The sequence below is a fragment of the Pleuronectes platessa genome, chromosome 4 (assembly GCF_947347685.1).
Source record: "Pleuronectes platessa chromosome 4, fPlePla1.1, whole genome shotgun sequence".
Classification (NCBI taxonomy): domain Eukaryota; kingdom Metazoa; phylum Chordata; class Actinopteri; order Pleuronectiformes; family Pleuronectidae; genus Pleuronectes; species Pleuronectes platessa.
Window position 1 is genome coordinate 13190684 of NC_070629.1, and position 17551 is coordinate 13208234.

The 17551-nt window shown below is 40.4% G+C and overlaps 2 protein-coding genes across 4 annotated transcripts; both read left to right on the forward strand.

The window, feature by feature from the left end:
• The first annotated feature begins 297 nt into the window (after nucleotides 1–297).
• On the forward strand, nucleotides 298–6195 carry ube2d4 (ubiquitin-conjugating enzyme E2D 4 (putative)). The gene is made up of 7 exons (XM_053419849.1): nucleotides 298–598; nucleotides 1888–1951; nucleotides 2097–2128; nucleotides 2217–2294; nucleotides 2445–2550; nucleotides 3330–3423; nucleotides 3515–6195. The coding sequence occupies exons 1-7, from the start codon at nucleotides 575–577 to the stop codon at nucleotides 3558–3560; spliced, it is 444 nt and encodes a 147-aa protein (XP_053275824.1). The 5' UTR covers nucleotides 298–574; the 3' UTR covers nucleotides 3561–6195.
• A 1887-nt stretch (nucleotides 6196–8082) lies between these two features.
• On the forward strand, nucleotides 8083–16600 carry dbnlb (drebrin-like b). Of its 3 annotated transcripts, XM_053419846.1 has the most exons (15): nucleotides 8083–8284; nucleotides 10206–10261; nucleotides 10476–10588; nucleotides 10678–10752; nucleotides 11324–11473; nucleotides 11988–12065; nucleotides 12735–12886; nucleotides 12966–13020; nucleotides 13244–13315; nucleotides 13535–13658; nucleotides 14565–14681; nucleotides 14992–15066; nucleotides 15290–15348; nucleotides 15433–15520; nucleotides 16074–16600. In XM_053419846.1, the coding sequence occupies exons 1-15, from the start codon at nucleotides 8202–8204 to the stop codon at nucleotides 16208–16210; spliced, it is 1434 nt and encodes a 477-aa protein (XP_053275821.1). In that variant the 5' UTR covers nucleotides 8083–8201; the 3' UTR covers nucleotides 16211–16600. The 3 variants fall into 3 exon arrangements, with proteins under 3 accessions (XP_053275821.1, XP_053275822.1, XP_053275823.1); XM_053419847.1 differs by lacking the exon at nucleotides 14565–14681 and having other exon boundaries at nucleotides 8085–8284; XM_053419848.1 differs by lacking the exons at nucleotides 14565–14681; nucleotides 14992–15066 and having other exon boundaries at nucleotides 8085–8284.
• The last annotated feature ends 951 nt before the right edge of the window (nucleotides 16601–17551 follow it).

Here is a 17551-nt window from a genome sequence, read left to right on the forward strand (position 1 = left end):
TAAACTATTACTTCATGTAAAATGCATGTGATTCCCTTGCAAAGAGTAGAGCTGTTATGAAATACTGCAACTGACAAGTAAAATCAAACCTGATTCATGGCATTATGTTTAACTTTCAGTAAACAGACACAAAATGTATTGTATTTGCTTATTGTATGCACGCATAGAAAAAAAGCGTGTAATTTGAATACATGTTAAATGGATCATGTAGAAATATGAATAGATAAATTACTTAAGGACTACAGCCATGACATATGCAATTGTGATTCTTCGTGAAGTCTCGCGATATTACCCAGCAGTTGGACAGTCAGACACCTCGTAGACGAGCAGCGATGAGAGTAGAGGCTAAATCCCTTGGTTGTTCAGTGTCAGTCTAAAGAAAGATCAAGCTCTAACACTTCTTCTCGCAAACGTTTACCTAGAAACCGAAAAGCTCCAAACCAGCTGTATGTCAGACTTGGTTTCCCGCTCGTACCCGAAGTGAGACTTGAGAGTGCACGGCCACAAAAGCCGAATTGTATGTGTGAGGTGCTAACCGTTAGCTAACGGGCCAGCTAGCATAGCCACAGGAGCAATGGCGTTGAAAAGAATACAGAAGGTGAGTGTGTATTTATTTTTTGTGTCAGTCACATCGCAAACCAGCTGCTTTTAAAGCGTTGGAGCGTCGGTGACGATTAACAGTGGCGTTTAGCTGTTTGTGTAGCTCCCCTGAGCCGTGTTGGCTTTTTGTGCTAATATTCAAAATAACACAGAGACAAAAGACGAGCTAGCCGCTGCTGGCCCTGTTGGTGCATTGCTACACTAACGCAGGCCGACAAGGACCTCTCCGACGTGTTGTTGTGACAGCTGCCTCTTGTTTACGTGCAATGTGTGTTTTCGTTTTTTTCCTGACGTAACTTAGCACCGTAGTGGCTAGCTTAAGCCAAACCAGCCGTGTCCCAGTGCGGCGCTAGGCTAGCAGTCATTCAGCAAAGGTTAGGATGAGCTGTGGTTTGCTGGGTGGACGTGCACAGCGTTTGTTATTGAACTGCTAGCTCGTTATCTCTATCCTTGTTGCTGATGATGATGGGTTTAATCGCTGAATGACAGCTGGTTGCCAAAATTGAACCCTGGTGTCAGCGTTGCCATATATGGATTGGCAAATGGGGCAGTGGAGCAGGCCATGGTGTGTATTTATATAACAGGATAGATAGGCTTCCCTATCAAGAGATGTTAAATAACAAGCTTAATGTCTTTTTCAAACCAATCCTCCTGTGCTCATTGTCACTTCATGACGAGCGTGTAATGGGATTTGGTGAAAGTTGACATTCATTTCGGATATATTAAATGGAATTTGACACATAAGATTATTGTTTTGCTTTCGTTATTTCTATAGAACCTATTTAATTTGATTCTGTTCATCTCTGTGACCTTCATAGTCGATATCCTTATGGAAAAACTGAACTGATGACTAAAGCGTTTATGGAATCATCTGTCCATGAACCACCATTAATATAGATTGGAAAACAGACATCACAGCCACTGAAAGGTCTAATAGTAATAGCTACCTGTCTTCATTTTAGTGTTGATCATGACATTATATTCCCCTCCTCAAATTTGTTTATCCCATTGCATATCAAGCCTGAAGTTATGTTTATTAAAGTCCGATAGTGTTTCAAAAAAGGAAAATTTCTGTAGCAAAGCTGTGAGGTTTTAGCATCATTATATTCACTCAGTACTGCTTACTACTAAAACTACCAAAACCACATACTAATAGATGTGAAACTACAATTTATTTTTGCAGCACTGATTTCAAATGAATATGATTTCTTATCAGAGTACAGTTGTGACAACACTGCAACTGACCAGTACATCAAAGATGACTTATTATATTTGTGTAATTTTTAGGAACTGTCAGATCTGCAGAGGGACCCACCTGCACAGTGCTCTGCTGGACCAGTCGGAGAGGATTGTAAGTAGTTCGAAAATTGCTGCATCTGCATATGCTTGAACCCAAAATTCTAATTGTAATGTAGGGAGACATTTCTAAGATTACAGTGGAGTGTTTGCATCTCAACATGTAAACTAATGTATTATTTATCTCGTTTGTCCCTCAGTGTTTCATTGGCAGGCAACAATAATGGGACCGGTAGGTTACTCTGAAGATTACGACAATTGAATTATGCATCCCAATGGCTGTAGAAAAACTTATCTTGTTTCTATTTCTATTTAATTAGGGTGACAGCCCATATCAGGGCGGAGTGTTTTTCCTCACCATCCACTTCCCGACAGATTACCCCTTCAAACCACCCAAAGTGAGTAAGGGTATGCCTTAAGTGTCACTACGGCTGTGGCATCACATGTCCCACCTCATTTAAATTCAATCATAGTCTTCTTTTATATTTACTGTGAACATAATTTGCTTCACTGGAAAAGTATAACAATCTTTTCCTGTTCTGTCGCAGGTTGCATTCACCACAAAAATTTACCATCCTAATATCAACAGCAATGGAAGTATTTGTCTGGATATACTGAGATCACAATGGTCACCTGCACTTACAGTATCAAAAGGTAAGAGATAATATAAGACATTTCTAACGCTGTTGACTTTTATTTATTAAACAAGTCTAATGTTGACCCGACATGCACAGTACAAGGGCACTGACTCTGTCACCAGTAAATGAATGGCAGAAATTCATGCTACTCGCTAAACGTAATGGGACATGGGGAAGTGCTTACTTTTAGATTGGACTTTGTTGTTGCTGCTTTATTGTTCATAGCAGGTTTGTATCGTGAGCCATTTTCAGACATGCCCTGCGGGTAATAGTGAATTGGCTACGAAGTCTATGTGCAGTTTGCTGAATATCTACGGACATTATACTAGGAGGCCTTGTAGATAAAGTCCCTAGAGTCTGTGGAGCGTCTCACTCGACCATTTGTGTTCAGACACGCAACTCCTGTAGAGAAAATACAGAGGATCTGTATAATTCAGTGCATGTCTGAAAGCAGCTAGATTAATTATTTCACACCTTAAAATAGACTTTAATTTTTTTGTTTTGTATTTCAGTTTAATATTTTAAATAGGATACATTAAAATTACTATGTACGTTTGATGATTACAATGATATCCACAAGGTAGCAACATATAACCAGTTCTAGTTATTCGGTCATGTGTTTACTGACTCTGTTTTGTAATATTGCCTGGCCCTACTATCATATTTATCTAAAATATCACTGTACTAGTGTAAGGAGGTTTGACAAAAATTGGCCTGCATTCATTAATGTCGTATCTATTTCTTCCCCATTTATTGCAATCTTTAATTCAAACATTCTGATTCCTTCCTCCGTAGTTTTATTGTCAATCTGCTCTCTTCTTTGTGATCCGAACCCGGATGACCCACTGGTACCAGAGATTGCCCACACATACAAGGCTGACAGGGAAAAGTGAGTGTAACACACTGGCATTTGATAATCTTGGAGTTAAAATATTTACTATGCTAAAACATTACTTCTAAACTTTGCATGTGTTTTACAGGTACAACAAATTAGCGAGAGAATGGACCCAGAAGTATGCTATGTGAAAAATGCCAGGGAGATCAAAATACAAACAAGAACAAAATAAACACGTTTGATTTGTAACTTGAGACAAATAAGCAACAGAGGAAAAATAAACTAGACAATAGCCCACGTTTTGGAGAAGGAAGCGATACAATGAGGTACAGTGCCACCTGGCTTTCCGTGTGCTGAGCTGCTTCCATGTGCTGTCCTTCATGACTTGTATGGATCTGCTGAGCAGGACCTGATGGGCTCCTTATGCCCTCCGGATGGAATACTGGAAAACTAACCACTGTTCATGCCACCACACTCAGACTTTCAACTGTTTCTCCTGCTATTGTATTCATCACTGTCATTGTTGCTATTCCTTTGCATCATTGTTACTGTCAAAGAGTCATATCATTTTTGCTACTCAGAAAACAAAATGTTTGATTATTTTGGAGATTGGCTGTCCCTTCATTTCTGAGGTACTGTCTGTGTCCCACTGGATGTCTTGTTATTACTATATCTCCTTGTATTTAGTGGCCTTTCTGTGTCCTTACTTTCAAATGGTGTATGTGCAATTGAGGCAGAATGTTCCCTGTTCAACACAAAATGGTGCTGTGCCATTACCAGCAGCTGATCTGTTGGCACAAACTGTCTCGACCCCGCAACAATGTGAAAGACGCAAAGAAGGATTGGTCTCTTATCACTCAATGCATTTCATATCGTGGCAGTATTTAGTTGGTTTGAAGATATTAGGGAACTGCTGGGAAGAGCTTGCTGGCCCTCGCCTCACCATCGTGGTGCCCCACGGGGCAAATTTCAACATTCATTTTTCTGACATGGTGTCATTGCCCTTATATCCTGTATAAGTAATCACCCATGGCTGGTGTCCATAGTGCACAAAATACTGCTGTTGTATGACTTGTTTCTTGTGTGGCTATGAACATAGCTACTCTTTGGCATAGAGCTAAACTGTATGCCGCCTCCTCAGTAAAGTTACTCAGGTATCTAACCAAATCATCAGCCTTTACATGCAGTGACCCATGTTGAGAATAATGACCAGGGCCCATATCACCAGGTTTCTAAAAAAAAAAACATAGTGCCCTGCACTCCTGGGGTTTTGAATGCATGTAGGCCCTGGTGGTCTGTGTTGTCATTTCATCACAGAGGGCTTCTTTCACTCGTCTTTGAGTTCTTTTTCGTCACTGTTTCCATTTTGAACAACACTTTGGATGTGAACGGCTGTTTAATGATGCTGTTGAACATGTACATGCTAGTCTTTTTCTAAAAATGAAATGGCCTTTGGCTACAGCTGGTGTCAGTTACACTCAAAATGAGGAATTTGAGCAGAATCACTTTTTGCAGAGCCAAGTAATTTGAAGTCATATGTGTCTTGTTACTTGATGTGAACAAATTGGGTAACTTACCATGACATTTTTATATGCTTTAAGTATCAGGTGATGTGAGGTTTTTTCTTAAGTTTAATCCATCAGTCTGCAAAAGTTTTTGTTTTGTTTTTGGGATACATAATCCACACTAAAACTGTTTTGCCTAAGTGATACATTTGTGACCTTTTGTATTGTATCTTTAAATGCTTTAGTTTTAGGGTTTTTTGTTTCAATCATTCATGTTACCAGAAGTGAACAGGATTGTGATTTGTCATATTAGTTTTAATGTAACCCATTGTGAGTGTTGGATTAAGTAGTTAGCAAATGCAATTTTTTTTTAAATCATGCTCATGATGTGCTGATGCTGCCAATATAAAGGGAATTATTTGATGTTTGAAAGGAGAATAAGTTCTTTTTGCTATAGAGGCATTATTGAATGGTTTCAGACAGAACAATGCATAGTAAAGCATGAAATTAGTAGATCTGCTTGTAGAATTAACCCAATGGTTTAGTCACAGAATATAGATCGTAATGATTGTTAACTACTGTGGAGAAAAAAGTCAAATCAGGTTATCCTGAAATACAGTATATATTAAAACAATTTAAAAAATGTATCCTCTAAATGCTGTTACAAAGTCATTTTGCTGACAGACCACAATTTAAAAATAACTTGCCTGTAATAGTACTAGTTCAAACTTTTTAAGCATTGTCATGACTTCATCTGGCTATTTATTTATTTGAAAGCAGGGTATCTTCCAGCTGTTCCGACTGAATGCAGCCTCTTCATTTCATCATCTGGGTGATGTTGCATTGACTTCCATTGTCCAGTGTGCCCAGTAGAGTTTCTTTAGGCAGCTTGGCATGCTTTGCACTCTGGAGAATCCTCCTCACAGCCATTAGCAAGATATCAGGGATTTCGTTACAATTCATCCACCTAACACCTCTGACTAAAAATTTTAGCCTTAACCCTCATTTTTGTATATACACAGAGTCATAAACTGTAAATTAGCTATCAGGGCTGTATATCCCCCATATGGGTCAATCATTTCATCAGTAAATGTGGAAACCTGCTTGAACAGTACCAGTATAAATTTTCTTTTGTTTTTGTTGTTGAAATGTTTCCGCCTGGCTTTCTCTGAATGAAGGATCAGCTGACATGCATCCTAAAAATCTGGAATACTTGTGCTTGAACTGCCACCATGAACATCCATATGTCCTCACATAGCCTACATAAGATTAACTATTGACCTTGTCATGACGTGAATAAAGCTCATCTTGGTTTACCTTTGTCTGCAGCCATTTCTGTCTCTTTATTCCACAATGTGGTTCTAGGTAAAAGCCTCACGAGTTAGAAGCCTATGTAGTTGTGAAAGTAGGGTGGTGTGAGTGGCCTTTTTTATTATGTATTAATCGGAAAAAATAAGGATGGGAAAATGTCTTCATGCACTGTAGATACAATTCTTATCCACATGGGGTCAACAAAAAGTTGCTATTGACATAAAGCGTGCCTGTGAGGGAGGGTGTGTTTGATTTAACGGGCCGTACTGCAAGGTTTCTGCGGTGCCGTCCACGCCATACATTCCAAAACCAAACTTTAATTGTCCTAAAGTGTTGATATGATGCATATTAAAAACATGTTTCAAACTGTATCCAACATATTCCTGGCAATGTTGACGCCCAAGGGAGGAAGAACTTTTGGACTGTATACAGATGCACACACAGGCAGACAAAATTGTAAGCTATATAAAACAATAAAAATATATAATAAAAAATATAAAAAGAGTGTGAAATCAGCTGTACTGATAGCATATCATGTCATGTCGACAAAAATGCCCATAAATGATGTCCACAATCGGGGTGATTCTTACCTCTATATTGTTATTTCTTCTCCTCCTCTACTTTGCTGTGCTTTCTGAATTGTGCACCTGATAATTTAATCTTTTTTTGATTCATCTTTGACTCTAACCGAAGTCTATCACCACAGCGTGTAGTTCAGGGACACACCTGAGGCGGAAGCGCAAATTCTGTGCGAGCCGCCGCCTGACACAGGGAGCCATCCAGGAAGCCATCCAGGTGGAAACAAGCAGCAGGAGAGTGTGATTCTTGTACGGCATATAAGAACGAGGTTGAAACTACTGGGTTATTCTCTAACAATAGGTTTTTAAAGCATGTTAAATCATTCAGTATCGAAAAAAATCCAAAAATATAAAAGTAACTTTTTATTAAGGCTGTCAAATATATGTAGAAAAGTAGAAAATATTTCCTCTGAAGTGTGTATCAAAAGCAGCATAGAATGACACTGACACACACACACACGATAATTTGTCCATCTTCATAATTTATTTAGTTCCTCAAGGAAATCAGCAGGTTGGGTGTAGTTGGTAGAGTGCTCGTCCTTTATCAAGAGTGTCGCGGGTTCGAGTCCCACTCTATCCCATCTTCTTGCCAGTAATATACTGTACACCTAAAATTGGCAGGATTTCATTCACCTATTAATTGCAAAATATCTTACACTATGTGAATTTAAATTGATTAATTATAAAACCAGGAAAAAGTTAAATCTAAATTTAAAACTGTCCTGCGCAATGGGCTTCTGCGCAGGATGTGCGCAATGGGCTTGTGCGCAGGATGTGCACAGTAGTCTTCTGCGCAGGATGTGCACAGTTCGGTTCTCCGCAAGATGTGCGCAATGGGCTTCTGGCAGGATGTGCGCAATGGGATTCTGCGCAGGACGTGCGCAGTTTTTTAATTTTTTTTTAATTTAATTAAAATATATATATATATTTAATTTTATTTAATTTTATTTTTTCATATTTTATTCAATTAAATTTAGTTTATATATATCTTTTAAATATATATATATTTTTGTTCGTTTTTTTATCTGTTTTATTTTTAAATTGACATAGTATTAGATATTGTGCAATGGTGGTTGAAGTCCTGCCCAGGAAAGGAGGCGGACCGCTTTTCGTGGCGCTTCTACCTTTTTCTAACCCCGGGACGCACTGTCCCGTGGTTAGAGGATGATGGTGTGACGTTACTGTATGGTTTTACATTGCATGTGTCACGTCATGTCCCTGTATTCACATACAAGTTTGTAATAAACCAAACACAATCTAGCTCCGCCCTGTCAGAATGTCCCGCTGCCTCATATGAAGGCTACCCTGGCTGCGAGTTAACCGCTAGCTACACCAGCTTCCTGCTCAGCTGAAAGTCAGCATCATCCTCGCCGCTCCTCCCCTCGGTAGGAAGGGCGCATCCCGGATAGCTAGCAGGCTAGCTGTACTCAGCAGAACGATGGCAGTCAACCTCAGCAAAAATGGCCCAGCGTTAACGGCAGCATTCAAAGAAGTGGTGGATGAAAAATCCAGCACCAACTGGTAAGAAGCAGCATCTTTCAACAACAGCAGTGTTAGCCCTGCGAAGGAGCTATTGAATTAGCTGAAGCGATGGCTAGCGCAGAGCCAGTCGATAAGTAGTTAAGTTAACCTAACGTGAGATGAACTTAACCTGTGACCCGGTTAACCACAACACTCCAGTTTAACTAAACCAGCCATTACGCTAACTGGAATACGCTTAATTTACAAGGGGGCTTCTCACAGTCACTGTCCCTCTGTTGGAGGTGAGCTAGTAACATTAGTTAACATTAGCTGGCTCCACTTACCAACCAACACATGGAGAAGTATCCTCCATGCGTCATGTGCATCTTCTTGTTTTGTTAACAAGCTTGTCTGTCCTGAAATGAGACTAAACAAGTTGCTGGCAGCTTCAACCAGTTCACTCACTTCCTGGTTGTAAATCAGCGAATGTGAGTGACTAATGTGTGAAAGTCAAATCTAGAGACTTCCTCTGTGCATCAAGGTTCATATTGAACCTGCTGAGGAAAGCTGCGGTGTTTAATAATGACCTGAGGTAATTAATCCGAGGCAGATATTGCCCAGGGAGTTCCTGCCCCACATTCATGTTATGAGAGTCTGACAGTCTTCTCTCAGTCAAATAACCCGAACCACCACAGGGTCTCTCTCTATATCTCATCTGAAAGGGTTACATATAAAGATGAGACATTAAAGTGATTAGTTTAGTTTAAGCCAGTGAGTTCTACTTCACTGCCTGTGATTGGATGTACTGCACCCCTCGTATCGATCAGAAGAAATGGACTGTTTATGGCCGCTGAGCTTGTTCTCCAATAGACCTAGGCAATAAAATAATATCAATATTAATCAAAATGTAATTTTCATCAATAGTAAAACAACAGAGGTTCAATATATATTGATATATTGCTTCCGCATTGTGCAAGCATAGTGAGGGGCTATCACACATGGTGGTTTTACCTCATATCAGGAAAAAGTTTGTCATTCACCTAAGACGAGAGTAAAATGTTCACTCGGGAGCTAAAATCAGTCTTGAAACTTAAAATAAATTATAATCATGTGACATTTATACTGTCCAGCCCCTTGCGCTAATATTCGGTGTTACTGTGCCCATCATGTTAGTGTATCTCAAGCCCAAGTCTAGGTTCTATTTGTTATGTGACAGGTCAAGTGGTTCTTCTGTGCAGCACTAATCTTAGGCCAAATCATAAATGCATATATTATTTCTATGAAATGTGAACCAAAGATGTGAATAGCTAATATTCGTAATATCAATAAAAAATCCTCCTCCTGAGGCATTAGATTAGAGCAGTATCTCCTTTATAGTCATGAATGGGTCATGAATTGGATTATGGCAATATAAGATTAACAAAATTGCCATAATGCCATTCATGGATTTGCCTAACCCTGCCTATGCTGTCAGTGCATGTCAGCATCATCTGTTGATCAATGTGATATTCTGGTATTTTCTTACAAGTTACTACAGAGAAAGAAAATCCTCCATCATCCATCTCTAACCTAAACAAGCTATTAGGCCCATTCAAACATCAAATGGAATGAAAATATGATAATGGCTCAGCATTAAATAAGGATCCAGCTATTCTCAAACTGCGAGTCCCTGGTCATTTTCATACTGCATTTAAGAGGAAGGAAAAGTGACTGATCTCTTCACTGGGGCAGGCCACACAACCTGTAAAGTTTACTGATACGGCTGCTGTAAAATCGGATTTAAAAACCACTTCTGTACTTAAGTATATTTATACAACCATACTTCATCTGCATAATGTATCTTGTTTAGAAAAGCTTGAATGGGTTTACAAAACATCTATTGTTTGGTTTATTGTGACAAGATGCATATCAACATTGGAAAAAGTTCTCCGTCAGTCAGTGTCCTCTGTTTAAGAGGGTATTTATCTGATGTTTCCTCCAGGGCCTTGTACACTTATGAGGGCAACAGTAATGATATCCGCCTGGCAGAAAAAGGAGGTGAGTAACTGAGTGGACACTTTTTAACTCAATAATATCAGACATGTTCAGGAATTTCATTGTCAGCAAACCGCTGCAGTACTGTAATATGAGCACAAAAGGATCGCTTGCCTCCGCTGTCTCACCCTGCCATTTGTAAGAGGGAAGAAATGTCCACAGTTACAAAACCGACCACAGAAACCATTTGACTTTTTCCACAATGTTTATGCATCAGATGGAGGCCTGGAGGAGCTGGTTGAGGAGCTCAACAGTGGAAAAGTGATGTATGCTTTCTGCCGGGTGGAGGATCCAAACTCTGGGCTTCCTAAATATGTCCTCATCAACTGGGTTAGTGCTGCACTCAACAATTTGCTCATTTATTTGTCTGCTTTGCTGTGGCCATCCTGCAACTTGGAGAACAATTCTTTGTGTTTCAGACTGGGGAAGGAGTGAATGACTCCAGGAAAGGATTATGTGCAAATCATGTCAGCTCCATGGGCAATTTTCTCAGGGTAACACCGCTTTTATTACTTCAGCAGAGGAGGTTATGTTTTCATCTGTTTGTATGTTTGCTAGCAGGATTTCACCCAAACTACTCAAACAATTTCCATGAAATTTTGTGGCGGGTTGGGGCATGACCAATTAAGAACCCATTAAACCTTAGTACAGATCCAGATTAGGGGGCAGATCCATGACCTATTTTCCTTTTTCTTAACATTGTGAGTTTTGGCATTTTATTTACACTGAAGAATTTCATGGATTTTGAAAATAATCAGACATATGTGGGCAATTGATATCTATGAAAAAAAACGACTCTATCGAGTACCATACTAGATTTTGATTGTAGATTTAAATCCATTTAAATTTCTATTATTGTTAACAAAGACTGGAGAAAGTAGCATTTAACATGGTGTAGGCAATTATTGGAATAATGCAGCAGCTGAATGAGTAGGGTCAATGTCATATTATACCAGCAGACAGAGCATGTAAACAAGCCACCTGGTGGTGCAGGCAGTAACTGAGATAACACCAACTGGTGATTGCTCGTGTATGAAGAGGAACTTACATTTTGTGCTGTTTCAGGGGGCTCATGTCACAATAAATGCCAGAGCAGAGGAGGATGTGGAACCCGAGGTGATCATGCAAAAAGTGGGCAAAGCCTCAGGAGCCAACTACAGTTTCCACAAAGAAACTTCCAGCCGCTTCCAGGACAGTGGTCCTCAGGGTCCTGTGGTATGCACTCGCCTGTTTGCTTGTGTTCGACGGATAAGATAAACTCTGGGTTAAATTATAACGTGGCTCCCTAATCTCAAAACATGGGGACATTTGATATGTCTTTGAGTTTATTTATTTTCTCTATGTTATGGCTTTCCATTCTCTGTAAGCCAGGATTTTTACCATTGAAAACAGATTTTTTCAAACACACTGAAGCAAAACATTTAGAAATGCCAATGTACTAGCATACCAAAAAAACAAATTTTTAAACTAAAAACATTTTTTTAGTTTTTCTCTTTTCTTTTTCATTTTACTTCTTTTAGGAGAGAAAGAAATCATTGGTTGTTATCTGAGCGTAGCTGTTAAAAGATAATAATAATTAAAAAAAACACTTGAAACCATGTAAAGAAACATAATGTGTATGTATGGTTTTTTATGAATTAGTCAAACAGACAAATCTTTTTTACTTGTTTTGGAAAACTGTCTTGTCATGTTTACCCAATCATACTAAATAATATTTTCCTCCCTGCAGGGGTCAGTGTACCAAAAGACCAATGCTATGTCTGAAATCAGGAAGACCAATAAAGACAACTTCTGGGCTCAGGCAGAGGTAAGCTCATTGAAGTTAGGTTCAATTAACTCTGACTGAACTTCCCCTCTGAGACAGTGTGAAAAGAACCTGAAGTTTAAAAACAAACACTTCTTAAGAAACAAGTTTTTTATGCAAGATCAAATGTATATGTAACGATTTAACATTCAAGAAATATTTGCAATGTTCAAACATCCATAATACTTTGTGGATAAAAAAAACTCCCTAATTATGGTTTTTCAAAAGGATTTTAGGTAAATGACAAACAATGTAACTATAGTCAGCATAAAGCTTGATTGTAACTTTGCCATTTTAAAGTTTTTGCTGAGCAGCGCAGCTTTCACCGATACTCCATTCAGACTGGGTGTCAGAACATCCATCTGGAGTGATCAGGTGTAAAGGCTCCCAAGAAGCATTGAGGAAACATTTAAGATCTGATCACTCAGACCACATTTGGAGGTGGACTTTGATGAAGCCACCTTCTTTTAGCACTAATGTGTCCTGGACCACACTGAAGGACCTCCTATGCAGCTGAAGTCCTCTGACCCACTTCAGTTTCATATTGAATTGAACATATTAATTCATTTCTTAGTATTTCCCCTGCACTGAATTATTTTTTGCCACATTTTACTAAAATATTTGCCAAAATCATAACTCAAAGCTGACCTGGCTGGTCTGTTTGGCTTTTAGAAAGACGAGGAGAAACGTCGCCTGGAGGACCGGCGCAGGGCAGACGAGGAGCGCCAGCAGCTGGAGAAAGAGAGGAAAGACCGCGAGGCCAAGGAGGCGGTTGTGAGGGAGACGAGGGACAAGGAGAAGTCCTCTCAAATCGATCATCAAAAGTAGGTGGCAACTAGGAAAAACCTTCTGGTTGAGTTTCAGACAATATTTCTCAATTCTAAATTACCGTTTGTATAATAGGAAGAGCCAGCAGAAGCAGGAGGCCGACAGCAAAGAGATGGAGAAGCATCGCTGGGTGAGTTTCTGACATGATCACATTTTGATTTAATGGGTTTCAACTGTGATTTAACTTGACACTGAGATGATGAACTGATGTGATTGAGACGAGGGCCAAGATTTTTTTTTCTATGATTATGTTGATAGTTGAGTAAGTGTCAGTAGCGCAAGCATCTTGTAAACGCTTAAGTCAGGAAGGTAGCGAATATCAGCAGTGCAAACAATGATGTCAACGTCATCAGGAGGAGCAGGAGGAGAAGGAAGCAGTGCAGAGGAAATCAGTCAAGAGAGGTGTATCTCTGGAGAAGGCCAACGTGAGTTCCCCTCCCTGAAAGTGATCTCTCTTTGGCCAAACTGTTTTTCTTTTTCTTATCTTTCTCAAGACAACAGTTTGTCTCTTTTAAGCTCAACCTCACTCACCTGTCTTTATTGCATGGCCTCTTTCCATAAGACACAGTCAACTCTCTTTTCCGCCACATAAAAAAAACAAATAGTTGCTTATTGTACGTATGATTTGTTTGCTTCTTTCCCAGGAGGCTGCTTCTCTCATCTCTCAGCGTGCTATGAACCCTAGAGAGATGTTTAAGCAGAGAGAGAGGGGAATCGCTCCGGCTGAGCCAGACGTCCCCGCAGCTGCCCCTGTCAGCCCCCAGCCAGGTAACATGCAGATGCTAACAGTGACCTCGGCATATAAATGTTTGCTTTAAATGCCAACGCCTCTCCTACATTTCTGTGAGGCTCTTGTAGCCTCTCTTGTCAGGTAGCAGTGGCTACCAATGCCAACCTTTAGCTTTAACTTTCCATCAAGTATCTAGAGCTGCTTTCAGACATGCACTCAACTCTGCAGTTCCTCTGTATTTTCTCCGGAAGAGGCGCATGTGTTAACACAAATGACCGAGTGAGACGCTCCACAGTTTCTAAGGACTTTATCCGCCTGGCCTCCTTGTATAGAGTCCGTAGAAATCCGGGAGAAGTATGTGTGAAAACAGCAGGGAATCTCTGCTGGATTCACTACGAGCAAGTGAGGGGGTTGATGACGCTTCTAACACACAACAGACACAAAAAATGAACAAACTAAAAGAAAACAAATGTCTCCCGGTGAGAAAGCGGTGACGCAGGTAGAAAACACTGACGAAGATGTCAAGAGAGTTTTTGGTGATAAGAGCTGACGACTGTGTCTGGGTGCAGTAAACAAAATCACATGATCTACGCAGCAGAGTTAATACGTCACTTCATGCCTCTGTCTGCTGCACCCGGCTGCTCCACCTCTTGCCTGAATAATGCAGAGGATTTGCTGATGTTGTCAACTCGTCTGTGCAGGAAACCTCCCACTGTGTTGTGCATGTGTGAAAGGCAAACTGCGGGTAAACTCCTTAGCCAATTCTCCAGATTTTACCCGGAGGTCATGTCTGAAAACGGCTTAGTTGTCTCATAGTCATACTTAACGCGGTGTCTCCATCATGGTGTCTTCTCTTTTTCTGCTCACCCTGTCTGCTCTTTTGTTTTTCTCTCTCTCGTCCATATTTTGCATGGTTTGGGGCTTCCCTGTGTGTCTCTGATCAGGGCGTCTGCAAAGCCCGTTTCTTTCTAAGCCAGCTTTTGAACATGAGCCAGCCAGCTCACCTCAGCGCCAAGCTTCGCCTGTGCCAGCAGGCTCCGCCTCTCCTGTCCATGCTACAGGTGTGCGCTTTACACACACACACACACAAATGCATACACAGTCAAACTAAAAGCTCTCTTTTGTCATTGTTATTCTTGTTTGTCATCATAGTAATTTTCCTCATGATCATGAACTTCATCATGTGGTATATTTCCATTCAGTGTTCTTTCTGTATACATAAGAATCGTGGAGAGTACTGTGGGTTTTTGTTCCTCCCTGAGTGAAACATGCCTGCATGTCTGAGACTGGTGGTGGTTTCCCGCCTGTGTGGACTTGTGATCGTGTTCCTCTGTGTACATGCATGTCTGTGCTTGTGTTTTGGGTGATAAGAGCCTGATGTGGATGATGGACAGTCCAGGTGTGAGTATGATGAGCAAGAGGCAGCCCCCCAGGAGCAGTTGAAAGGTGGGGCCCATTTCACACATCACCCACCTCAGTGTTATCATCATCCCTGCAACCCTCCCATCTGCTTCTTATAAAAATGCAGTTTGCACTTTGTTTATAAGAACCAACTGTGTTATTCCCTCCAGCTAAACTGTGCTGCCGGGATCAGCTGCTGCTGCCACCTGCTGGTAGAGGAACAGCTCAGCTCAGACAGTATCATACTGACATTGTTCTCTCTTTCCAGAGGAGGCACCAGCTGTCAGCTCTTCTGTCCAGGAGACGGCGTTTGAAGAGCCTGCTCAGGTGCTTGTTTACTTACATTTTAGTAATCAGTTCCCTTCAAACAAAATCAAATTGAAACACAACCTGACCTCATTTCTCTCCCAGGTGGAGGAGACTAGCTCATATGAGGCGACTCCTGAGGAGTCCTCTGACAAAGGCGTCTGTGCCAGAGCCTTGTATGACTATCAGGCTGGTAAGGTTTTTTTTATTATGTGTCAGGGTAGAACCATTTCTTTTTTGGTGCGGATCAGCGTCAGGGGGCAGATGACGAGGATGTTTTTAACTTATACACTCTTTTCTCAGAGAATAATTCATGGGTTTTGATTTTAAACAAATATGCATGTTTTCAGGACTGATATGAGTGAAAGGAGATTAGTGCAGCTCCATTGAATTTAAGGGGACTTTTGGGCCTTGGCGGAGATATGCGCTGTATTGAGTGCCATTCAGTCAATACTGTAAACTACTGTTGAAATAATGGCAGTGGTAGTAATTGTTTTTCACCGATTTTTATTTATAAGTAAGAACCTATTGGGTGGATCCAGATTTTTTTTTTTTTACTTTAACATGGCTCCATTGAGCATTAGCCTTAGCAGAGGTATGCACTCCAGGTTTTGTACTAGTTCATATTTCTTTCAATGTATGAATTATAATCAAGTGAATCTCTGCTTAAAATAGAAATAAGATGTTATTTACTTGTAATGTTTGAACTTGTATGTAATACTTGTTCTGCTCTTTTTCTGCTTTAGCTGATGACACAGAAATCTCGTTCGATCCCGAAGACCTCATCGCCGGGATCGAGATGATAGACGAGGGCTGGTGGCGAGGCTATAGCCCTGACGGCCATTTTGGAATGTTTCCAGCCAATTACGTGGAGCTCATCTAGCCCAGAGCCCTCCCTGCTCCCCGCCCGACCCACACAGATCATCCCACTGACAGCCTCAGAGGACCTCTGCAACAGAACAACACAGCAACGTCTGTCCTCGCACAAAAGCGATCAGGCCGAAATGGAGCAAACAAGCCGCCACATCACGGACCAATGAACAGATGGTAGTTGTAGGCCAGAATTTTTTGAAATCTCTCTTAAATCAAGAAAGAAATGCCATTGAATTATTGATGTTGGAAGAAACTGTTGGCTTAGTTTATGGATTTGTGAAAACCCGTAGACTGATCACAACTCCCTCCTACTCTCCCTAAATTGAGTCTTTACCTGTAAATGTGATGGAGTACAGTATCCGCCTTTGTTCAGTCTTAAATTCAGTAGAGAGCTGAAAAGCACTTCAGTTCTATTTGAGGTATTATTTAGTTTTTACTTGTATGCGCCTGTACATTTCAGGAAGAAAAATCTAAAATGGTGGTACCAGCTACAGTGTAATCTTTTGCCTTGATTTGCCTTTCTTTACCAGGAGACTGAATTTTCCTTTTTGTTCTTTAATGCGATTTAACTTGCATTCTGTGTGGATTTCAAACCCTGTTGTACTGACCTGACTGTGTTTGAAGTGAATATTTAAGAAGAAAAAAAAACCCTGATGATGTTTGCTGTGCTCCGGGTGACTTTTAGTGGGGGATGCAAAAAAAAGTTAAGCTCCCTCAAACCGTGAGTCTGCAACGGTTTGTTTTCATTTCAAGTCCTCGTTTGAACCAAATCATTTCAACATATTAAACTTTTCAGGGACAAGCTGAAGAGAGGAGCACATTAAGTCAACATTAGTGTCGCTCAGTTCAGATCTCAAAGAGTGATGTATGATATTGCGGTGCCATAATGAGTGGTATTGAAAAGTGCTTGGTGTCATTTTAACATTTGACAAAGTTATGCAAGTTCACTGTTTTTATCTCGGAAGTAAATTCTTGTTCTTTTAAAGCTTTAGGTCAGTCGACAAGAAGAAACATTGATATCAATCACGAATAGAAAAAGGGCATAATGGATCCGCTGCATTGTTCATGTTTGTTTTTCCAGAGTCTATTGTAATGCACACACGTTCTTCATATTAAAAAAAATAAATAAACTTGTATTTCTTATCGTTTCTAAGCGGTCACATCTGGTGTCGGCTGCAGACATCTCAGAAAAGAGAAGTCTAACAGGAACTTAGACGTATATACACAGACTATATGTGTGTGTTCTACAATCAGTTTCCTGGAATTAGACAACAGACGGGGGAATTTACCTGAGGTATAAGTTTCATTTTCACACGAAACATCTGATTTAACCTCTGCCCACATCCTTCAC